The sequence below is a fragment of the Strix aluco genome, chromosome 2 (genome assembly GCF_031877795.1).
Source record: "Strix aluco isolate bStrAlu1 chromosome 2, bStrAlu1.hap1, whole genome shotgun sequence".
Classification (NCBI taxonomy): Eukaryota; Metazoa; Chordata; class Aves; order Strigiformes; family Strigidae; genus Strix; species Strix aluco.
This window is the reverse complement of record NC_133932.1, coordinates 37,513,828-37,539,416: the sequence shown is the minus strand read 5'-3', so window position 1 is coordinate 37,539,416 and position 25,589 is coordinate 37,513,828. Positions and strand designations below refer to the sequence as shown.

The 25,589-nt window shown below is 39.0% G+C and overlaps 2 protein-coding genes across 3 annotated transcripts in view; one reads left to right on the top strand and one right to left on the bottom strand.

Moving 5' to 3' along the window:
- Positions 1 to 5,119, bottom strand: part of SH3BGR (SH3 domain binding glutamate rich protein) — a 29,181-nt gene extending 24,062 nt beyond the window's left edge. For both annotated transcript variants that reach the window (XM_074814378.1, XM_074814379.1), the window contains exon 1: positions 4,849 to 5,119. In XM_074814378.1, coding sequence (XP_074670479.1) covers positions 4,849 to 4,893 — 45 coding nt within the window. In that variant the 5' untranslated portion in view covers positions 4,894 to 5,119. The remainder of the gene's footprint in view (positions 1 to 4,848) is intronic.
- Positions 5,120 to 13,742: 8,623 nt separating this feature from the next.
- LCA5L (lebercilin LCA5 like) lies at positions 13,743 to 25,075 on the top strand. The gene is given in 8 exon segments (XM_074816710.1): positions 13,743 to 14,204; positions 15,718 to 15,855; positions 17,855 to 17,948; positions 22,135 to 22,244; positions 22,546 to 22,675; positions 24,079 to 24,137; positions 24,377 to 24,653; positions 24,656 to 25,075. Coding segments are annotated over 8 exon segments (1,566 nt in total). The 5' UTR covers positions 13,743 to 13,757; the 3' UTR covers positions 24,967 to 25,075.
- The last annotated feature ends 514 nt before the right edge of the window (positions 25,076 to 25,589 follow it).

The following is a 25,589-nucleotide window of genomic DNA, read 5'->3' as shown; positions in this document are numbered from 1 at the left end:
TTATTATCTAGCACAATCACGTTCCAGACATGACTCTCCTCTCCTCCCAGTTATGCTACTCCATGCAGCAAGTTAGTGTCCTATATAGACAGTAGCTAGACTGATGTTTTACATACAAGCCATCATACGATTTGAAGCCATTTCTTCCACAAGTCAGACATCTGAACAACTGAATTTAAAGTGACACCAAGCTAGTGTAAATCAGTCTGAGACAGACAATGAGACAAGAAATAATTCATGGATTATGTATTTCTGCAATCTAATAAACCTGAAAAGCTGAAGTAAAGTGATAGCCTATTATGTTGGAAGAATGAATTTTCATGATTAAGGATAACATTTCTTTTTCTTGTTTAAATAAGGAAGTATCTACCTATATAGCTATGCTTGTTTATAAAAAATAACAAACATAAAATGCTGTACATTGTTATGACATCAACAGAGGTTTATGGTGTGCTAAAAAAAGTACCTCACTTTGAATGGAAACACTAATCCAAAGTGTTCAAAAGCCATGCAGTTGATAGATCTTGAAGGTGTTCATTTATATTCTTATTTTCACTTTTCAAACAGAGGTAATTTTCTTAGTGGCTATTTAGCTGCACAGTTATTTGCAGAACACATTCAGGTGGCAAAAAGGATTGCTTGAGGGACACATCACTGGAGGAAGTGGCAGGATAACGTTTGTATAAATGGTTAATAAAATCTGCATGAGCCAGTACTAAGAATTTCATCACATGCTCTGAAAGCCCGTGTACTCAAGTGCTGTCAGCTGCAGTTCCAGTGACAGCTTGTCTCTTTGGACACAGGCACTGAAGTAGATATGGCTCCTGGAATAGCTAGTGCCCCAGAGGGATAGTGCCTCTGAGGAGATAATGGAAACTGAGATACAGATTCTGTGCTCCCTTGCTTATGGTTGTAGCTGTAACTTTTAGAGTTAAACCTGGATAAACACTTTTTTTTTTTTTTTCAGCTTGAGTTTCCTAATACACAGAAGGCTCAGACAGCACCAGAACTGAAAGCAAAAATTAGGAGAGGGTTGTGTGAGAAATGAATGCTGTGGAAAAATAAAAAGTTACAGGCAATTATGCCTGTGTAAGGAAAAGGCAAGATGTTTCTCATTATGATAACAACTATAAACTATGCCGAAGATGTACTATGTCTTAAGGCTTACAACTATTAGGGTTTAGGCAGAGCAAAAGACTTGGGACACATGCTGAGTATGAAACCATAAAGCAAGCCTCTCCTGTGGCTGGCACTAGGTAGCTGGGCAACCAAAAGAATCTCTCCAGCAAACAGCACTCAGGGAGGGAAATCTTCCAGGACTTAACAACACGGAGGACATGCAAAGGTTTTCCCAGAATGGATGAGATTGCAGGAGCTTGTTTGTGCCCTCACTTGTGTCTGATGGCATGGGAAGAATTCCGGTTACTTGGGCATAGATTACCTGGAAAGTGGTGGTGAGCAGGATATTATTTCATCAATGTCATTTTCCCTTTGAACAAATCTTAAGTTCCACCATCCCTAGCTGCTAGTCCCTTAAAATAAGAAAAAAGCTGCTTTAAATAAATATTATCTAGGTAGCATGTAAAAGCTACAGGTATTAGATTCCCCTGATGCATAATTAAATATTATCATCTATATCCTCACAACCCAGAGTATTGACCAGCTGCCTATGGCAGAAGCAAATGGTACATAGTCAACAACTCACAGAAAGAGGAACATCAATGTTGATAAGCAGAGCTGCTGTAGCTTCTGGTTGTAACACTACGTCAACAACTTATTCCTGATAATTTTTCTTATTTATCACACGCTATCCTCTGATTTTACTTGAAATTTATTTGAAATTTGAGCTCAGACTTATATATGGCTAGATTCACAGTCACGGATTACAAACCCCTACCCTGTATTTTAGAGGACATAATTCAAATAGTCTACATTTTCCTCAGTCTTTTTGAGACCTACAGGTTTGAAGGTGGGCAGGTTCATAAAATGTCACCAAAAACACTGGGAATAAAAGGATTTTAGAGGTGGTCTAACCTCTAACGTTGAGCAGCAGTAAGCAAGACTTCCTCTGTGTAAGACATGGACCCCCTTTGTTCTGTGATTCATGGTACCTTAGAACTTTGCAGGATATTACCCATTCCTAAATAATTCTGTGGCTAGTAACAAAAATAGTTTATTTTTTTACTGCTTGCTTCAAGCCAAGCATTTAGTATTTTTTAGTGCTATAAATAAGTGTCTCCACTTCTGCCTGCCTTAATGAATAGTTCAATATTAGCTAAGTTTGGAGCAGAAAGATAATAAAGCTGAAGTTATTTAAAATAAATTTCTGAATCATTGAGAGGAAAAATACAAACTGCAGATTTGCTCTAGAGCCACAGTGAACTATATCATTCAAGTGTCTGATGTAGAGCACCAGAATGTTACTGGGTTCACTGCATTCACTTTTTAAAAATATTTATTAACATGATAACCAGTTGCAGTTAGTAGTATGGCTGTGTAGTACATAGAATAGAAATGTTTTTCATTCTTTACCAATGATCCTCTGCTGATTTACACCAGAGGAGGCTGGGCCCATCTTATTTTGAAATTCAGAATGAGCAACACACGTTTGATGGAGATCAGACACACTGAAGAGAGCACTGGTGCTAGTAGGACAATTTAGACTTCCAGTTTAAACTCTTTAGGGATTAAATTCATTCTTCTCAGGAAAAGCTGTACAAGGCTGATACAAAATTTGTTTTTAATAGGATTTTAGTGATATATTGGGGGTTGTGCTGGCTCCCTGCATGAGCGAGTTTTATTTTATATACACCAAAACTCATTAAAGGTTCATTGAAAGGATACCTTCCACCCATTTTAATCAGTGAATGTGGGAAACCACGCCCAGATGAACATTGTGTTTACTTGTCATTGCAATTTTGTATCAGTAATTTGAACACATGCTGCTGCCTTCTGAGATTTCTACAGCTATACATAGACCCAACACACCAGCAAGAAGGAAATAGAGGCATATCGTGGTGTAAAGATGCCATACCCTTCCTTCCAGTGTACGTATGGGATCTCACTAACAGCTTTTGTGGGCTGCTAACATGCAGTGGAGATTGGCATTAATAAGCTTAAAACCTATTACAGTTCACTAGCATTAGCTATCTTTCTCAGCAGTAATAAACCACAGTAGCAATGCTTAACAGCTCAAAACGGCTCGATAAAGCTTGCACGTTGCTCAGTGTTCAGTGTAGCATACACATCCCTTCACTGCGGTCCAAGAGGAAAGGAGTTGGTTATAACTGCTAGCTGGGAGGAGATACAAGGTATGTGTTGGTTCAGCTAGTGCTAAATATATGATACACTTAGTTTTAATCGCATAAGTGATCTCTGAATGTCAGTGTTTAATGAAAGCACTCATACAACTGCCTTGCTGAACTACAGCCCCAATCCTATAGCTGGAGTGGCAGCAGTTCGTGCCTGAGGCACACGGGATGATGATGGCCCCAACACACACATACTGAATGTCTGCACTGGGATTTCAGTCACCGTCACAACTTTCCCCAGACAATGCATGAGTGGCAAAGGAGGTAGGGATGACTTTTCTTTGGTCAACCAAAGGAGACCAAAACAGGAGACCAAACCAGAGGAAAAAAGACTGTCAGTGCACAACATATGGCAGTTTATAAAGCTACTTGAGCAGTAATTGCTAGATTACAAATCACCAAACCTGCAGTTTCCAACCCCCTCTTCTTTTTCTCCCTTGCATTGAGGTTTCTTATTAAAAAAGGAATGCTAAAATGTCAATAGTAAATTTAGAGTGTTGAGCTTAGCAATAGGCTGGCGAAACAAGCTGATGAGAGAGAACTACAAACTTCCTCAGCCGTATTCCAATTTAAATTTTAGTGAATGCCCCCCGCCTCATTTTCTAGACATGATGGCCCCATCAACAGGGGGTGTTTTTGGGAGCTTTTCCACTCTCAAAGCTTCTTAAAGACATGGAGCTGGTATCAGAGAGATAGAGATGTAGTTACAGCTACGTGCAAGCACCAGCCAGTTCGTTTAGCCATGTCACCGGGAGTGAGTGACTGCCAAAGGAAAACTGCAATCTGAGCTCATCTGGGAACTGGATATAAAAGGAAACAGTCCTTTCCCGGTTTCCACCTCCCACTGATTTCCAACCTCCCTACTATTCACATGCCCTTCCCTTCAGCTCATACACTATGCTGACAGCTACAGCAGTAGATCTCAATACTAAAAATCATCAGTACAGCATTTCAAGAGACACATACACCAAAAAAACCAAAAAAACCCAAACAAACAAACAAACAAACAAAACCAAAAAACCCCCAGAAAAACAAAACAGAACACCTTCAGAAAGGGAGGGGAGTGGGGAAGAATTTTATTCGGCATAACTTTATACAGCTTACTTTGGCTCCAGGCTCTTTCTTAGGCAGACCTCTCCTTTTGCAGGACCAGAGTCCTAAAGTCTCTTTTGAAAACAAATACATTAATTTCTACTGTAAACAATCTACCTTAGCTTTTGTGCAAATACAATATCCACTTTTTCCTTCTTCAGTGAAAATATATTGCATATACTTTTTCAAACAGAAGTAAATCTATTAAATGACAGATAATTTATATGTAAATGTTATAACTAGTAAAACCTTGCATGCAAGCAAGCCTGCATTAATAGGAACTCTCTACATCTTGAATAGCTTTCAAGAATAAGTTGTTCGGCACAGATTAGAAGAAATCCAGTGATTTTTTGTCCCTGCAAACTCAGGTTTTCCTTGGATTTCCTAGGCTAATTTACCAACCTGATCCCAGCAGAAAGAGGAGTATATTAAATGAGATACCTACCGCTGTAGACCCCGACGATGTGGCTACAAAGACTTTGATCACCATGTTGACAGTGATGGAAATGAATCAGCAGAGCACGCCTGCTATCCCCAAGTCACCACAGTCCCAAGAGGAATCCAAGCGTTCGGCAGCTCCCTGGGTTAACCCGGGTCCTAAATGGATGTCCCCCCACAGCAATTCAGCAGTTTTGGCCTCTCCCTCTCCCCGGGGTCCCAGGTTTCCCCACTCCATTGGCTCTTAGGTATTTTGGGATGAGGGGCCAGTAGAGGATTGGTTAGTAAGAGGAGCCATAGCAAGGGGTTTGCACCTGCCCCTGGCCTTATTGCATTAGATTGACAGGGTGGCAGTCCAAAAAAGGCAAAGGAGAGTAGTGCACCAATGAGACAGGGCTGGAGAAATATTTGGGAGAGGGGGAAGGGACAAGTGAGAAGGGAGAAGGGACAGGGAACAGGCAACTTAGTGCTGGGGGCGATCACAGAGCTGTCTGGTAATGTTTAGTGTTGCATGGGCACTGTCACAGCTACCTCCTGCATAAAAGGGCTTGAGCCCTCTCCCTGACCACAACAAGGAAGCTTCGGAGTTGCAGCTGCACATTTTACATTATAAAAGGGGAAGGAGGAAGGGGAGGGCAAGGGGAGCATAGATGCAGAAGTAATTATAGCAGAGATCATATTGAAATAAGCCTCAGTTACAAACGCTCTCAGCTTTAAAGAATTCAGATCATCATCCACACTGCAGGGCTCAGGGACTTCTCTGAAATAAATATGTGTCAGTATACTTCCTAATACTGAGGAGGGTGATTTGGCTGATTCTATGTATCCAGAACCTATTGTATTTTCTCCTTCTTTTTGCATCACCAGTGAAAATTGACAGGGCACAAGGTGTAAGAGGAGGTCCAGAATACTTGGTAAAAAAATATCCCATTCTACTGTGTTATCCAGGATGCTCTTTTTCCATCTGGTTGTCACCTTCCACCCCAGAGGTGGTCACAGTTCAGTGGCTGCCTGCATGTATTTGCTTAAGGAGGTCTCTAAGCAGGAGAGGTATTTTAAGAATGTTAAATGGTAACAGATTACTTTCAAATTTTAAGGGCCAAGTTTGTTTCTGCTGTAAGTGAGCAACATGCCCCTAAACTCAGTGAAGCTGACCCTATGTCAGAGGTGAAACTAGCCCATGTTTTAGAAAGTGCTTACACACTTTCAAATGTTAAGAATGAATATAGCAATGTCCAATCCTTCATATATTTAAAATGGAATACTTTATTTCCAGGATTGATCAGGTAGGACTGAATGCATAATAGTAAAGATGCACTTGAAAGTAAGTTTTTTGTCTGTGTAAATCATTACATGAAGCTAAAAATGCAGTATTCCATGTATGGAGCAGGATCCTGAAAAACCTCACTGAGAACTAAAAATAACAGTGTGGATAGTTTGCACTGTTTACTGTGTCTCACCATCTGTCAATTCTTTTTTTCTTTTGAGAGGCAATAGGAGGTCCAGCAAAAAGAAAAGCCTGTTAAATCGGGTAGTTTCAGAGTATTTTCCTGTAAAACAAAAAACCCCACCACCTTAGTGCAAAATCATAAATTATTGCCAGATGTTATTACACCTGCTTGTTTCTCAGGAGATTTTGTACGTAAGTAGAGCTTAGTAAATTCAATGGAAACGACTGGCCATTTGGAACATATCATTTCCAAATTAATTTATTTGGTTACTAGTGCTCTGAAGAAGTACAAAGGATGCAGTGGTCATTGGCTTCAAAGCATACTGATAAGCCTTGCAAGTATAGCAATACTAATAATTAATACTCAAAGTGGTAAATATTTGCACTATCAAGCGTCCACAGTCAGGACTGGGACAAAACTGCCAGTCGACGCTCTCTCCTGTTCTACTTCACATCTGAAATGCTCACTGAACAACACCGGGAAAAACCAGGATGCAGCTCAAAGCCTCTGACCACCTGGGGTTCCGGCAGGTGAGGACTTCAGGGCACCACCCCCATTGTGCCCAGCCTTGAAGAAACATACTGCTCCAGCTGCTTTCATTCCTGTTGGACTTTTTCCCCCTTTTATCAGCATAAAAATGTTTTGTGTAAACCCGAACCGTGGGTCTGGAGCCTGTGGGGTTTGGCCTGTGTGCTCTCACGGCGGGCACCACACGACACCACGGCCACCACCGTGAGGCTCCGCGGGCCATGGCGCTGGAGACCCGCTGCCTGCACATCACATTGTCAGATTCCCTCCAAGGCGTCGGTGAGGAGGGGTCCCAGAAGAGGGTGGAAATACGTCGGCAGACATCTCTGGAGGGTGCAGGGCGCGGGAAGAGACCGAGGGGGCGGCGCGGGCGGGCAAGGCCGCCGCTCCGCCTGCGACTACAGCTCCCAGGGTGCCCCGCGGCCGCCGCCTGTCCCCATGGCAACGGCGACGCGCGAGGAGGCCGGTAATGGCGGCGGGGGCGACGGGACACGCCGGAGCAGGGCGGAGGTGGGGAGGGATGGAGGCGATATCTTGAGAGGGCTGAGGGGAAGGTGGGATCCCCTCCTTGGGGGTGCCCAGTGGCGAGGGGCTGCTCTTCCGCTCTGGGCTGGGAGAGCAGAGCAGGGCGGTGTCAGGCTGGGTGGCAGGGTGTGGGGCTGAGTGCCAGGCCCTTGGGGCGGCTGGCAGGCCTGGGGCTGGCCGTTGGCTGTCAGGGTGGGGTGCTGACTGTCAGGGCATCGGGGGGGCTGCCAGGGCATCCCCAGGCAGGGGGGCTGCAGGGCTTCCAGGTCTCTGAGGAGGCTGGGGAGAACAGGGTGGCAGTTGGACCCCACCAGCACCTTGGGGAATCTTGCACTCGTGAGGGTGCTGGGGGAGCTCTGGCTTGTGCAACCCACAACAGGGAGCTGTTTGGGGCCCTTGGGGGAGCCCAGAGGCAGGTCTGAGGGCCTCAGCTATGCCCTCGCCCATCCTGTGTGGGCAGGTGGGCCCTGGCACCCGTCTTGGTTCCCCTGAGGCTCAGGGCTCAGCTGTGAGGGACTGCTGCATCATGCTGGTCTGGGAAATCAGACAGTGTTCTCCCACCAGGTCTCCCCCTTCATTTACTTACTCTTTTTTTTTTTTTTTGCACACAGGCTACAATTAATTCTCCCCATGACAGTTTTTCAGTTTCTGGATACTTGAAATGGCATTTTCATCTTTGACAGATAGATTTGGCCCTAATTACTTTTAGTCCTGCATCTCTTCCTTCAACATACATTCTCCTAGTGTTTGTCCATTTCAGTCTCCCTTCAGCTATTGGGTTTTTTTCATTTCTATAGTAATATCTTTCATTTAATTTCTCTGTTTCTTGTCCTTCACCTTTTGTTTTTCTGTCTTTTTGTCTCCTTTTCCCTTTTATTTACTTCTCAACATCTGCTCTTGAAGCTGGATGGTGAGGTTCAGCCCACACTTCTCGTCAAAACAAATTAAAGCAGTAGTTTTAAGTTTAATTTAAGCTAATTTGATTTAAAGACAATTTGGCCAGAAGATGTTGACAGTGACAAATCAAATTTAAACAGAAATGCAGATCTATGTACCAAGATGACCTTTGCCTAATCCTCATCTTAAAATATGAGTTCTCATCTCTTAAGGGTTATTACACTGGCTCAAATTTAGTGGGACCCTGGGTGCTCCTCAGCCTTCCATAAGGAAGAGTTATTCATGTAAGGGAATGAAGAGTAATGAAACTGTTTTGATTCAACCTAGAACATTTTGTGCAATCCTAAATTACACTTTTTAATTTTCTTTGGGAGTTATGTGATTCCCCTCTCCCCTTTAAGAAATTCAATTTAATCTAACATAAAATGCCACCACGAAGCAAAAATGCCAACAAAGGAGTTAGAATGTTCTAAAAATATCTTTTCATTTTTTCAGTGAAGGCTACTTGTTAAAATCTATCTGAACTAAAATATCATTGTAACCCCCCTCAAATTTCTTTTATATAATTGCTATGCCCTTTTTAGACACACACACACTCAAATATACAACATTCTACTTCTGCGTAGAATTCTGCATCTATAAAACTATGGTCTGAGTAGCCTTCATGTGATACTAAGAAAATGACACAGATTGAACTGTACCCCAAAAAATAATTTTTACCAGAACCAGTGTTTAAATAATACTGCCAGGAGTATGAAGTAATCTGTTCTTCTACTCTCCCGAAGCCTCAGTAGGGAAAAAAATTGAGGTGTAACAGATATCCACAAAGACGTAGAAAATTGGTCAGCATTCTATATTTTATGCTAGATATATATTTTTTAAAAAGCCAAACAATTAGGAAAGTTTGTTTTGTTTGAAAATTGGACTATTGAGAAAAGACAATTCCAGAGGAAACAGCAATGATCAAATAAAATGAGATCATCATCTCATCAGAAAACCATATCCCTGCAATAACAATGCATTACAGGTGGTATTTTCCGAGCTATATGGGTGCGCAGACCTGGAGATAAGTGTCTTGGAGCATTTTCAAAAGCAAACAAATGTGTTAAATACAGTTAGGCTGTGAAGAAATTGTTTTCATTTAAAAAACCCTGAAATTTTCTCTAATGTTTCTTCTGAGATTGTGCAGAAACACTTTTGTTACATTGTGAGGTTATTTAGCAATTGTTTTTACAAACAATTCTGATTTGAAAATAAAATAAACAACATCCCAAAATTTCAAGAAAACCTTTATTTCAGTCTCTAAATCAGATACATTGTTGTGCAGATTTAGGTCCTGCTGTATCCTCTACCTATAACGTTAATATGAGAGCTAAGATTTTTTGTTTTCTGTTTTAATGCTTAAGTTAATTTTGTAATCTGATTTGTGATCTAATTATTGAAAAATATGACTAAACGATATTTTTATGACATTAATGGAAAGCTAAAAATACTGTAAAAACACAGTTAGAAATATCCAGTTTCTAGAGACAAGAACAACTATTTTTTTATTATTGTAAAGCAGTTTGCAGGTATCGAGCATAAATACAATTACACTTCTTTTAAATTACATTAATCATGGAGAAAAGGTATACACTACAGGAAACAAACTATGGTATTTATTCACATTTAAATGGCAGTATTTTGTAAATCTTTAGAAAACATATGCCAGTATTATAGTAAATTCTGAGATAAAAAGTAGTATATTCCCTATCGCAATTCATTCTGGAAACAAACCCACTTACTACAGACCAGGCAATTATTTTAATGGGTTAAAAAGTAATGACTGTTTTTTCTAAAAGGTAACTCAGTATTTCTTGGCATTGCTTAATATAGTTGAACATTTTTTAGTATTGTTCATGTTAACTGTAAACAACTCAATAACATGCTGATTTCTGGTAAGTTATGGAGGTCAACTTTTAAGTCTTCTACCATAACACAGTGGTGAACTCAGATAATTGTTTCCTCCACATTTTAGTGACAGAAGATAAGAACTCAGAACGTGGCACAAAAAGCAGGGATACTAAAGATTCCCCAAAGTATCAGAAGTATCAGAAGCAGCAGCTGTAGCAGCAGAGGTAATGACACAGTACAGAATACAGAAGTGAAAATTTTCACACTGACTATTCTGAGGGCTTTGACAGTGACTTGCTCTGAAACAGCTAGAAGCAGCAAACATTTAGAAATATCAGGAACTGAAGAAGAGAAGAAAACACAGGAAAAGGAAAAAAATAAAAGGGAAAGGAAAAGAAGAAAAAAGGACAGTGTATCTTCCCCCAAAATGATAAAAAAGGTACTTTGTTTTCTGGTAGTAGTAGAAAGAGACTCTTGAGAAATATAGCTGTTCCCTTTCTTTGGCATTTTTTCAGTAATTAGGAAGGCAGAGGAAACAGTTTTTCAGTGAAGAGTTAGGTAAGAGAGAGAGAGATTCCCTACTGTGTTATCGCACAATACGCGGCGATTCAAGAGGCAGGGTAATCACCTGAGATGTGGGAGCGCCTTTGCAATCCTTATTCCTCAGTTTTAATCTGAGTACTTGAAAATGGCTCTCCCGCATGTACTGCAAGTTCTGATTTTGACCACACATCACATGATGAGTCTGAAAAAGCCTTTCCTGAGGAAAGTTACTCAAAAACTGTATCTGCACAAAAGTGTCAGTTTTGACAAAAAACCCCCTATGTTTTGGCTACCTTACTCATGGTGTATCATGTAAGATTAAGTTTGTGCTTCCATGGAATGAACATATAGAACAAATATATTCCCTTTATGTAAATGTTAACAGTGAGGAATCTTTTCATGTCTGCATGTTTTCATATCTAGACCCATAATTTCTCAAATCCCACCATGCCATGTCAAAAAATGACGTAAAACCAATGACCCTTTTCCTCCTGAGCTTCAGAATTTAATCTAGATCTACCAAATCTACAAGATGCAAATCATCCAAAAAAAAGGAGAGAAACCACTGATTATCTCTTCTATTATATGTTATATGCTGCTGTCAAGAAGTCCTACTGGCATGAAACTAGAAGACCAGGAAGAATAACTAAATTTTTAAAATCTATTTAGCAGAAGAATCATTATTGCCTACTAGCTGTGTTGGATATTTTAAGTAGTTATTTTTGCTTGTTCGTGGCTACTTGAAATGATTAGTTTCCCAGGAACACAATTATAACCTGCATTTTCACCCTGTATAGATGTGTATAGATTTTACAGTATTTTTTGGTCAGCTTTTGCAGGAAGGTATTTTCTCATTTCTTTTACACCCTCTCATTCAATTCTGGCAAAATAAAATAGTAATGTAGTGGTTGTTCTCGTTTTGCAAATATTTGTGTGACAACATTTGTGGTCATATTGTAGTCTTCCTGCAGTGGAATCGTATTACAGAGAACATGCAGGTGTGATGCTTGCACACCTTCCATTTGCTTTGGTTTTTACCTCTGGTGAGTTTTTTTCACAGAACCTGTTAATTTTGCTGACTGCAGAAGGTCTTGAACGTGTCTGACCTCAACTGACTGCTATAATTTCTTCTCTGTTTACTTGAACCTCCACGATAGTCCTCCTTAATCCATTTAAAACATATTTTTAAAAAATAACTGCCCTGCCCAAATCACAGGCTCTCCTCCTTTTAATTCCTAATCTCAGATTCTTTCTATCCTTCTGCTATCACACTGAAGTTGATAGCCTATTCTCCCCTTGTGGCTCTGCACCAGTGAGGTCCCACCAGCTTTCTCTCCTCTATCAGCGGAGGATGTCAGAACAAAGACCACTCGGTTTGTATCCTGAAACTGTGGAGTGGATCAAGTATTTCAGGAACGAGAGCAAAGGACAGACAGCAGTGTATAACTGACCCCCTTCACACTTCCCTCTTAAGCTGCTGCCTCGCACACCAGGCCACGTGGGTGTCAGGCCCCTGCCGACTCTAGGCCCTGCCGTGGGAAGGGGAGGAGCAGAGCTGGGCTGAAGCTGTGGAGAACGGGAAGGCTGGTGTGGCTGCTGCCAGCAGGGAAGGAGAAAGAGAGAGAGGTGCTGCTACTGCAAGGAAGAGACCTTTCCCCACTGACGCCACTGCCCCACGCATCTCTGTCTTCCTAGATAACACTCTTTCCGTAGCTTTCCACTGTTCTGGCTTAGGTCATGGAATGAGCGAGGCCATGGTGTGGTGGTGCCCTAGGCAGTGTCTTGCTTTACTTTTCCTACCGCTGTTTTGATGTTGCTTCTCATCTGCAATGGGGTGTTCTGGCTGGGGCCTGCTTCTACAATGGGCTTGTGTGCAGAACACCCATTGGATTCAGCAGAAGTGCTTGAAAAGATCTGTCTTTTTCCTGGGGTGTTCTTTAGGTTAGGACCTAAAAGGACCATAAAATGTTATGTGATCTATAAATTATTACAATAAACTTCTAGCAAAATACTGCCTGAAATGTCTTGAGAGCTATAGTGAAATTGAATATATGCCTGAAAAAGGAGAACACGCTCAGATTTACAGTCCTGACTATTTTCAAATTCTAGTTATGTTTCAGGAAAGGAAAATGACAGTAATTCACTCAGAATGCTGGCCATAAAGGAAGGCAAATGGCAGTAATACACTTAGAATGCTAGCCCATAAAGATTTTTTTCAGCTGCTGTATAGAAACAGTGTATACAACTGCACAACTGTTCTATACTAATAAGCATGCAAGGTTTAAAAATGTAGTTCAATTCAAAGCTGACTTGACAATTCTAGAAATCTGGTTAGAAATCCTAGCTGCAGAGAAATTTAGCCATATGCTATTGTGATCACCTTGGATTTTGAGTTCTTGCAGACCTGCATGTTCTAAAAAAACCTATGTTGTTTTTTCTATCGCACCCCTGTTCAAGGTGTAGGTCCTCCCTCTTGGGAATCTTTCTAGATGGGTTGAATTTGGTTCATCAGTCCCAAATCACACCTACATTACTAAACTGCATGATTTACAGAGAGAAAATTTATTTCCATTGATACTGGAGTAATGTGTTAGCATATACATGCTTTACCAAGTTATTCCCAGAGTATTATTCCTGTTTACCTCAGAAGACAGCCTGTGGGGTTACCTTTATTAAAGGAAAGTGAGCACAATGGCTGTTTTGAGTGTAAATGGCTTCAGAGAATGAAAAGAGGGAACCTTGACCTCCTAGTTAGCAGTGCAGCCACATGAATGCACACACATAGATATAAATATTTAATGGATTTATCTGTGAAATACTTGAACACTGGAGTCATAGTATAGATCTTGGGCATTTTGTCAAATATACCACAGTTAAATAGCTTGGATGAGCAGTACGTGAGCTCATGTGAGCAGTATGTGAGCTCATGTAAGCAGTAAAGACATATAGTGATTTTGCTCTCTCAAATGATTGCTATACATCAATGCCAGTTTGCTTTGGTCCAAATGCAGGAAGAAAAAAATTACCAGCTGAGAAGATACCACATGAGAATTCTTCATTTTTAAGCCTGCAGAGTAGTATGATTTCCCAGAAAAAAAACGCAGTGGCTCAGCGAATATCATCATCAAGACTTCACAAAATTAAAGAGCTGAAGAATGAAATATTTGATTTACAACACCAATTAGAAGCATCTGGGTTAGAAAACCACTTTTTGAAACAGCTTCAGCGTCAACACTTGAAAGTAATAGGTAGATACCAAAATTCAGAACATAACTTGCCGGATCTTTTAACAAGTCATTATAATGAGGTGAGAGCTTTAAGGAAACTCCTGAGGATGTCTCAGGAGGATGAGAGAATTACATCCAGGAAGCTCAGAAAAGTTGAAGCAGAGCTGCTAAAAGCTAAAGATGCTTTGCAGACCTTGCATATGCTTTCAGAAGACAAAGGTCTTGCAGAGAGAGAGGAACTTGATCACAGATTATCAGTCTTGACAGAAAAAATTGAAGCGAATGATCAGAAAATACAGGTAATGTGTGTATATCATTGTATTTGTGGAACAAATAGGAGAGGTTTCTGTGCAAGAATAGTGGAAAGTTTTGAGCTGCTTCTTGTCACGTTAATGATTCTGATACAATCCTGTAACACTGAACATACTTTTTAGTCCAGTGCTGTCCTGAGTGTAAGGAACTAAAAATGGTAGTACTACCCCCTTCCAGTATTTTAAAATCTGTCAGAAATGTATGAGTAGATTAAGTTTGGCAGTCATTTAGGAATTAAGTCATATGCCTTAACCCTGTTAGGCCAGAAGCGTAGCATGTAGTAGGAGAGCAATCTTCAGCAGAGTGTCTACTCTGCTCCCTGCCAGCAGCATGGGGTACCCAGGCTTGTCTGGGCCGTCAAGCCACAATAGCACAGACCCTAATTTCCCTTGGCAAAGCACAGGATTAGTCCTAGTCATACATGGAGACCACCAGGCTGCTGCTGATCTACTTCCTTGAACAACTAAAGCTGGCTTATCTGGAGCTAGCACTGTTATTTTTACATGGCACTGGTGGGCAGTATGGACATACCTATATCTCCTATTCACTAATGACTGCCACTCACTGTAGTCAGCTGTAGGGCAGCTGCTGAATTAAGCAGTAGTCAGGTGTCCTAGATTTTAGGGTTGGTTCTACTGTTGGTTTATTATGCAACTGACGCAAAAGCACGGTGGGAGTCTAAGAGGAGATAATTCAGCTCTTTTAATATTAATATCTCATGCTTCTTTACTCTTGCTGAACCTTTCAAAAAAAGACAGGAATACAATTTTTAATACAAAACTCGAAGAGTGAAATTTCCATTGTCCTCCAGGAATTAATTACAATTTTCTATGGGGTATATTTTGCATGGAATTAAATAAAGAACCAGGTAATCTTAGAGGCATTTCACCATCTGAACAGCTAGGTCTGAAGTACATTTATTCCATGAAAGAAAATGAAAATTTAAACAGCTGAATTCAGACTCCCTTTTGAAAACTTTCTATTTACAGAAGTCCTAGTGAGAAGCTATAAAAAGCATGCAGGGTTGGGTGCCCACCTTACAGTTTTAGTAACTATAATTTCAGTGCATGGCACTGGGTTCTGATGATAAAGTACTCTAAAGTACTCAATAAATTACCTAGTTTTCATTTACACTAAGCCTCCTTATGCTGCTGCAGTTATTAGATCTCAGTGTGAACAGAAATGTTGTCTTAACATTTCTCAAATATGACTGTATTCATTTATCCATCAGAAAGGTAACGTACAACCTTATTTTTTATGTTTGCATGCCAAATTTACTTTTTTAATAGAATTATGTTTTAAACTAGTTTTTGCTCATTTTTAAAGTAATTTTTCAGATACTTCATCATAATTTCATGCATTGTTTACAATAGAATATACTTATCAGAAGCTTACTTTTCATTATATTAGCATGCTTATTTTTTAAACCTGGTAAGAACTGAAATTTTTCAGCAGTCATACTGAGTACATCCATATGGTAAAATATGTAATCTTTTTAAGAGCCTAGAAAAGCAGCTGAAGTTGAACAATAGCACCTTTAGTCGTCAGCTGGCAAATGAGAACAAAAAAGCTGTGGAAGCTGGGATAATTACAAAGAACTTGCAAATGGAAATTAACTTTCTGCACCAAAAAATTAAGGTATTCAAGATTTTAAACAGGTTTCTGTTCCTACAAAAAAAATCAAGTATTAAATGTTATCTATTCCTTTTGCCTCTGTTATATTATTTAGTAATGGAATTTTTGTTTCCTAGTCTACAGTCTACTTAAAAAAAAGTCAAAATATCAAATGATGACATTATTGTAGGGTCTATTTGTCAAAAGTTCAAAGTTGTTCAATAACTAATTGAAACAGGGATTAATGCATCACAATTTGAACAAATAATCCACACCTTGTTACCATTTTGATAGATATAGGTCAGTATATTAATCTATTAACTTTAAGTGAGCTCCCTTGCAGAAACACTTTCAAATCAAAATGAGCCAAATATTACAATCTGCAAAACTAGAGTTTAACAAAAAGACTTACATAAATGTTGCAATAGTTTGTTTAAATTCTAGCTTGGTTTTTAGACAAATATTTTTGGGACAAATATGTCCAGTTCAGCACTTACTTGTAGTATGCTTGTAGACCAAACATACAGGAAAACCTAAAGGTGACACTAAATAGAAATAGAAACAAAACTGCCCTTAATGGTATATCATATAAGTTGTAAACAACAAAACCAGTACATATTCCAGAAAACATGAAAACCCTTGTGGCTTTTTAATAATGTAAACTGTGTTTGTAACATAGTTAAAACATACTTTTTTTATTTCTATGCGAAGTAACCGATCCATCTGTTGATCCCACTTGGGAGCTTTCTCTTTCTCAATGGAATCAAATGTCTGTGAAAGGTGTTATTATGGGGAGTTTTCCCAGACATTGTGAAAGGCAGAATAGGCAATTCCTGAGGATTCATGGAGATTTGCATTTCTGTACAGGATTATTGTTTGTCCCTCTTACCTATGTACCAGGTGCAGAAACTTTCCTCCTGACATTTGGCAGCAGCCAGGCTGCCCAGCTGCAAAAGTCCAGTGAGCTGTTGGGAAAGGAAAAAAGTACAGTGCTCTTCCTGGGCCCCGTATCACAGTCCCCCGAACAACGCTTGCAGTGCTATTTCCCTGCCAGAGCCTGATCTCCTCCTATATGTGCAGATCTGGGAGATGGGAATAATTACAGTCCAAGAAACACTAATGTAAAACTGTTCCAAAATGCAAATTATTCTAAAGTACAGTTCTCACCTTAATGCTTCTCTAAAATACTTCTGTATTTCATGTGTTTTCCACACAGTTTTCTGTGTGTGCCCAGTTCTCGTAATGTTGTATTTAGGTTCCCAAAACCTTCTATTGTTTTACCACAAAGAAGACCAGACGTGCTTATTGACCTTATTTCTGTGGCAGAACAGAGTTTATTCTTACACATTCATAATTTTGGGCACCTGCCTTATTCAGACCATTTGAGGTATGCAGACGCACTTTCAGGACAACGTGTATCTCCAAAGTAAATGCAGCTCCTATTTTTGACACTAAAAACTGATACAGTGAAAGTGTTACTGAAATCTCTCTTCTGTGTTTAAGGTAGATTTCAGTAAGGAAAGAGGACTCTTGCTAAATAAATTTTAAAAGTGTGCCTCTGAAGTTGGACTCTTGCTAAATAAATTTTAAAAGTGTGCCTCTGAAGTTTATGTCATCTCCCAAGCAATAGGTTGTAAAATAGAACTGAGCACGTTGTAACCAAGAGCACTGAGCAAATAAATTTTAAAAAGAAGGAAGTAAAGCCAAAAATTGCTTAGTCTGAAAAAAATAACTTAGAACAACAAATGAAAAAATCATTAGAGAAGACTTCACCTTCTGAACATCGTGTTATGAAAGAGATCATGTAGGTGTACAGATGTGCTCTTAGCCTTAAAAAGGGAGAATTTTGATTTGGCTCATGAAAGAAAATGAAAGATTTCTATTTATGTAAATGACAAAGTCACCACATGACCTGGCTCAAAGCAAAATCACTGACAGTTTTCTCCCAACATGGGAGAACTAAGTTGGTAAAAAGTAATTCTTAAAGCATATTAGAAGTTTAATAGCATTTATTTCTTCTTAGGAAAAGGATCGGCAACTTTATGTAAAAAATATCTATGCAAATCGGATGCCTAAAATCCCAAAAGACAGAAGTGATTCAGTAACTCATGAAAAAAGTACGTGGATATTATTTTCCTTTTTTGTTTATGTGAAGCTTACATTGTTTTATAACTGGGACGTATATTCCAAAATAAAAGCCAATACAGTACTTTTATGTGGACTAAAAATATTCGGTCGCATGTAATTTAAAAGGAATTGCTTGGGTTTTTTGCTCATTTATTTTATGAATACAAATACATGACCCATTTTTAATATTTAACCCAATTTTCATCATGAATAGCATTTAGCATACATAGTTTTAGTATACTAACAGTGACACTGAAGCAGCGCTGCTATTTTAAGTGTCTATTTGCATCCAGAGCTGTTTACCTATTTGTTTTTTAGCAAGGTGAAGCTATCAGTCCACAAAGTTTTTGCAGACTAATTTTTGTTCAGGCCATTCCCTTTGACTTGGCCTGGAGAAGTGGCTACCCTAGACCTAGAATTCCCACATCACATCCTGGGCTGCATCAAAAGAAGCGTGACCAGCAGGTCAAGGGAGGGGATTCTCCCCCTCTACTCTGCTCTGGTGAGACCCCACCTGCAGCCCTGTGTCGAGCTCTGGGGCACCCAACATAAGAAGGACATGGACCTGCTCAAGTGGGTCCAGAGGAGGCCACGAAGATGGTCAGGGGGCTGGAGTACCTCCCTTATGAGGACAGGCTGAGAGAGTTGGGGTTGTTCAGCCTGGAGAAGAGAAGGATCCGGGGAGACCTTATAGCACCTTCCAGTACTTAAAGGAGGCTACAGGGAAGATGGAGAGGGACTCGTTATCAGGGAGTGTAGGGATAGCATGAGGGGTGGCGGTTTTAAACTGTCAGAGGGTAGAGTTGGATTAGATATAAGGAAGAAATTCTTTACCATGAGGGTGGTGAGACACTGGCACAGGTTGCCCAGAGAAGCTGTGGCTGCCCCCTCCCTGGCAGTGTTCAAGGCCAGGTTGGACGGGGCTTTGAGCAACCTGGTCTAGTGGAAGGTGTCCCTGCCCATGGCAGGGGGGTTGGAGCTGGGTGATCTTTAGGGTCCCTTCAAACCCAAACTGTTTATTATCCTATGATTCTATGTCTCTATAGCTAACTCAAGGCACCTCACAAACAACCCTCCTGTAGCAAGTTCCTAGTTTTAGTACAGACTTTCAAAGTGCTTTTATATGAGCAAAAATAATTCATTTAATTGGGTCTTTAAAAACTGTTTTCTCATCTTTAAAATGCTTAGAATCTATAACTTACAAATAGCAGAGATGCTTCAATGTCCATTACTGAAGCTCCGGCAACTTGCATTTTGTTGGGGTAAAAGGAGAGGAGGAGTTTTTAGATACAAGGTTTAGGAAGTTTAAAGGGCAGCCTGATGATCATACTGTCAGCTTATCTGAGAGAAGAGAATGTTTATCCTTAGTAATCCTTTGGTTTTTAGCTTAAGCAAATTTAAATGGGCAACCAGAGATTGTAATAACCCAGTTACTGTATATCCTCTCAATTAATTCTATCCACAGAATTGATGTTATTTAGAATAATATAGTAGAATGATAGAAAAGAACAATAGAAAGTTAACTTTGTCAAGGAATAAAGAGCTTTTTAGTAAAGAGTATTTCCTTAACATGGATTCTCAAACAGATATTGGAGAGAAATATCTATTATATGCAATCTTGTTTATCAAACGTTCCAAGAGCAGCTACCTTGTGTGGGATTCAACTGCCTAATTATAGGCATCCAGTGCCATCTGAGATGTCCTAGCACATTCTGCCTGGCCCTGTAGTTGTTCCAGAAGGGTATGGGTGGCACATCGGTCCCATGTAACATCAACCAGCCTCATGTGGATACCTTGAATGCTCAAGGGCATCTCAAATAGCATGAGGCGCCTGTGTTGAGACAAGTGGATCCCACCCCTTGAACAGAGGGAGCAACAGCTAAAAACAATTACAAATCATACAAGCCAAGAACTGTTATGTTGCCCATGTGCTCACTATATTCATCAGGGATAAAAATGTTGAAGAAAGTAGTTTTCTTATAAAACATAAATTTCTAATTGTCATATGCTTTACATGTAGTATCTAGAATTTAGTAATAAATGTGTTTTATACAGAAACTAGTAAACACATTTCAAGTACTTTCCCCACATTGAAAGTAGTATTTTGCCTCCTACTCAGGATCATAAACATTCTGTCAGGATTGTACAGGAGAGCTTTCTGCACAACAAACTTACACCCCTAATTTTGGATAATGATCTGAACATTGACTTTCCTGGGTAAAGCACCTCTTTAAAATACTGATCAGATATGCCTGCTCCTAAACAGAAGGAGGAATTGGAGCTTTCTTCATATGAGTACAGAAGAGCACTTAAATTTTACATGGTAGCAAACATATCTGCTGGAAATATTGCACATGCCCACAGAATTCTTCAAAATATGGTATCAGTACAAAGTCTTACCCTAGTCAGTTGCTTATTTCTTTCCCCTTCAATGCCTTTGCAAAGCCATTACTCTGCCTTAACTACAAGTGAACTACAGGGAAAAGGTTAGTAATTCAAGCTGTAAAATTAAAACCCACAAATTCCTACTTCTCATTCCAAGCCAGACACGATTTTTTTATGAAGCTCTGAATTCCAGTTTTAGTTATGTCACATAACCACTGTGGTTCTTTAAATTTTACTCACATATGGGCTTGTACAACATTGTTATTTAAATTGCAGTACTTAAATCACTGTTTACTAGTTTTCTTCTTTTCTTTAAGCAAGATAAGGGAGCTTAGTTGGAGAAGAGACCTCATATTTTGTAATGAAAAGGTTCCAAGCAAAGTTGTCTGATCTTTTGGTACTTTTGGCCAATAAAGCTTTCATTCTCTGCCAGTTAATGGAAACAGATGATTTAGAAATCTAGAACTGGAATTACTGACAGTTGTTTTTCCTTTTCACTACTGACTTGAATTTTCCTATAACAGAAAGAGCCACTTCTTCAAGTAGTTATTTTCTATTCTGTGTTTGCAAAAATTTTTACCCAGCAGGAAAGAAAAAAAGAAATGTGGGACTGCATTTTTTGACACTCCTGATAAATAGCTGAAGGTAGGCTTGCTTAGGTTATCAGAAAGCTCTCTGTACAGAAATAAAATTGTTTTATTGAATGAAGCCATGAATTTCGTAAACTCTTCAAGGGAGTAAAGTTTGCTCCGTTGTGGGAAGGTCACACCAGCTCATCTGGAGGTACAGCTCCCCCTAGTTCTGAATCTGAGGAACGCTCTGCTGATTTCTGTGAAAAAACCTGCTGAAGTAGCTACTTGCTGGTTGCCTTTCAAAAGGGAACACTAGGTTCCCCCCCATCATCCTCAATAACGAGTAATCCTCAACTTGGTTATCAGTATCCTTTTTACCACCAAACTGTAAACATTAGAAAAATCACCATTTTTATGGAGAGTCTTCCTTTGATTTCAGAGATCAAAACTGGGAATAAAGTCAAGTTTTGACGTAGGTAAGATCACATTTTTGCTGCTGTGCTAGCAACTTTCTCAGTTACTGTACTCATGTCAAAATTATTCTAAAAATAAATTAAACCAACAATATACTCACCTCCCCCATCCCATCCCATCTGCATTCAGCTATTTCTTTAAATGTCTCATTCAATCACTCCTTTGGAATCTCTTTTCAAAGACTGTAGATATTTCAAACAGTGTTAAGCATTTCCTCTGAAGATTTTGGTTCCATAAAGCCTTACATAAGTGCTTAACTTTGAGAAAGGTGAGTAAGCAAGTCAGAAGGCATAAAAGCAAGCATGTTTATTATACTCTGTAAGATCTGAATTTAGGAACCTGAAAGCTGAGGCCTCATACCAGACCTCTTAAATTTATATCAGGATGTTACCACACAAACTAAGCCCATATGGGCTCTAGGGTATAGACACATTTGTCTGACTTTGTATGTTCTACCTGAACAGGACTTCGTAGTTCTAAAACTTAAGTATATTTATGAGGTACTGATGTACAGATGAAAACACTCCAAAGTCCAGGTAGCTATGTTTGTGTTCCAGTTTCAGCATTTACAGATCAGGCAGAACAAAGAATTTCTTTATTAAAGGGCATTGAGACATGCAGCAAAAAAATGTTTAAATCCTAGGCCACATACCAGTATTATCAGTCATCAACGATATCTTTTGTTTATACCAACAATATAATTCCAGAAACTACTGTATTACTAACAATTGTCCCTCTTCAATAGGTCTTAGTATAAACAGATCAGTACAAGTAGATAAACAGAGTTTTAGATCACTGCTGCTGTCACAGTACCAAACTGAGGAAACAGAAAAAAGTCCAATTCAGCAAACAAAGGTATGAAAAATCTGGATCCAATACCTTGTTTAAACTCTCAGCTAAGTTATATGTTATTCTGTAAGTTTTGGTAATACGCTTGAATAGCCTGATCCGTCATCTTAATTTTCTAGGGTGTGGATTTTGTGTGAATGTAAATATATTACAGAAAATATGTAGGACAAACTTTGTGATACAAAACAAGAATATAGTAGTAACAGAAGTTACTAATCTTTTTATAAGTATTGCACTGACTGTGTACTTTTAAAAGTCACTAAACAAGTATTCCCTCATTATTTTTATCTTTAATTGCCAATTATAGGAGAAGTCTTCAGAAGATAAGAATCAAAAAGCTAAAGCAAATGAAGTATACACAGATGCCCAATGTAGAACAGAAAAGCAATCAACCGAGAAAATACTAAAGCCAGAGAACTTTAATAGAACATGTAGAGGTATATTTTAACATTTTTCTCAGAAACTCATTTGATCATTTCAAAAGTTGAATGAACTGATGGTATTGGTAATTTACATGGGTCTGACACCCATTAGAGCTGGCACCTGACTGACAGGAACTAGTTCAACAAAATAGTGTATGAAGAGTCACTGAAATCCAGCTGCTGGCAGTGCTGTGCTGACAGCAGAGCAGCTCCACAGCATAAGGCATCTTCATACTGCTGTTCTTCCAAAAGCAGTTCCTGGTTATGTTGGTAAAAAGTCAGTGCTTTGTTTGTAAAAGTATACTTTAGTTAGTAGCTTGCTAATTCCACACTAATCAAATACCAATCTCAAATTGCTGGTTGTGAACCTTCATCACAGCTGATGTCAACGTACATTTCTGGCTCAGGATCTGTTCATGAGAAATGAAAAGGACTTCTTCAAGGGCTGGGAGCATCTCCTCATTACAGTGATCACTATAAATAGATTTTATGTAAATCTTAGCCATCAACTGTATCCTCATATAAAAGTTATATGCAAGGGACTCATCTATAAACACCATTATTTTGAAGAAATTCTATAGAACAGAAGACGGAAGGAGCCAGTGCATCTATTCCTTTATCTGAGTTTTTCTTTCTAAAATATTCAAGTTATTTTCATTATAGTAAGGCGTGTAGAAAGAACAAAGATCTAAATGCCACCATGCTAAATACTTCACAAATGGTAGGAAATGTTACATGACCTAAAGGTCACGAATTTACAGAGGTGAAACAGGTTGTTGAGGTCAGAGCTAGTGGAATGCATTAACTCCTGTGTTTTGTACTCTGCCTTTTCAGCCTGCAGCCTTTCCAGACCGCACCAGATAACCAAAGTCACCATTTGTCTTTGAAATCCCCCTTTTAAATTGACAAAAAACACTGGTTTGGAAAAAAAAAAAAAAAAAAAAAAGCTTCTGATTCAGCCTGTGAATCTCTCTCCTTAATGTTTGCCAGACTTTCTTCTGGCTTTCTCATGCTGCTGATATTAGACTTACTGAAGTCTTATTTAGCTATTTTAATTATTGCAACTTCATACTTCTCCTTTAAGCTTGGACTCTGTCTCATTTTGGAGGTATTCTTTGAGCCTCTCCAAAGCACAGAACCTACTACAATTTCTCCCCTGCAGCAGACGAATGTATGTACTGTAGGCATTCAGTATACACATACCTTTTCCTACTGGAAAGTGGAGCCAACTCCTTTATAGGTTAGAGAGTTGCAGTATATTCTGCTCCATGCAACAAACAACTGTGTTGTCAATTAAGGGAAAGAAAATCATATGTATATTTAAGTCCCATTTAAAAGCAAGAAAATTGCAATTAGAGTTCAGATCTCATGTGATTTCTCTGTTGCATTGTACATGACTTCTGTGGCCCTGTATTTAGCCATTACTGATTATATTTGCATGCTAATTCACTTAATAAAATTAAGCATAATGAAAAAGGTAAAAATAAAAACATTACCTGGATTTAATGGCACAATGATCTTGTTTAAATCTTGCCCCATCCTGTTATATTTATGAGTAAATAGTGTTGTTATAACCCTCAAGACTGAAATACCATCGATAACAACTTAAGCAATGAAATAATGGAGTGAAACTTGCTCTTATTAATGCTTCATAACTCTTTATGTTCTTAGGCAATTTAAAAACATTCCTAAAACCCACAATATTTCATTTTTGAGTATTTAAGGAAAGGCCGAATACTGATCGAAGAATATGCTTGTTTGGAATTTATGAGAGAAGAAGAGACAGATTTGCTTAAATGGGAGCTGAAAAAACTGATGAAAACAGAACAAACACTAAATGACAGTGTAAAAGAGAACGATCAAGAGGAAGATGCAGTGGACGAATATGAAAAGGAAGAAAAAAAGCCAGATGAACAGCTAAGTAACAGTGAGAAGGCAGGGAGTAAATGTGTAACTCCAGGTCCGAGAAAAAAAACACCCATTAGGCTGAAAAAAAACCCATATTCTCAGAAGCCACTGAGAAATTGCATCACAGGATTCTTACATTAGGTACAAAATCAAAAAACATCAGTTTTTGCAACCATGGGTGTGCTGGTCGGGACTGCAGTGAAACAGCTGAATCAAAAGTGAAAAATTCCTTTGGGCTATATGAACCATCTTTTGGTAAAGCTACCAAAACAAGGCAGAAGGACAGTTCCACTGAAGCGGAAGGCTGCGCTCATATGACATTTGCTGAAAGGAAAATGTCTTATGAAAGAACTCTTTGGACCAGGCTGTGTTTGAAGAGACAACCATTCAAGTTCTAACATGAGAGGAATGAAAAAAGAGAAGTGCAAGGATGCGGGGTTATACAAGCCAAATTTCAAACCACCACTACTTGTTCATAATGTAAGGCATCTAACACTAATGAAATCATTATAAATAACCTCATGAGAATACATAAACTAATTATTTTATTTGATATTAAGTATGTCAACTTGTCTTTACTCTAAAAATAAGGATAAAACTTTTTTTAAGAAGTTTTTACCTTCATTAAACACATATTAAATCTTACAAGTACTGAGAATTTCTTTCAATGATTTTTCCAAAATGATAGTCAAATCAGTTGTCACAAAAGAACATTCTTCTCTTCTTGGTCCATGTGCGTGCATGTGCAACTTCCTAAGAGCACCTTAACAGTTACAAGATTTTTACCTGTTTTCAGGTGTCCAAGTTAGTCCCTCGTTCTGTAATTTCCTTTTTTTTTTTTTTTGCATTCTCTCTGCAGTTGGAATTTTGAAGCTGATTATTTGTTAGCTAGCTGAAGTGTGCAATCTGCTTTCATAAGGTTCATTATTGGGTTAGTACCAACAATGCAATAAAAGAAAATAACTTTTTATTTTCTTCACTCCTGAAATAGCTTCCAGAATTCACACATAATAAAAATAAT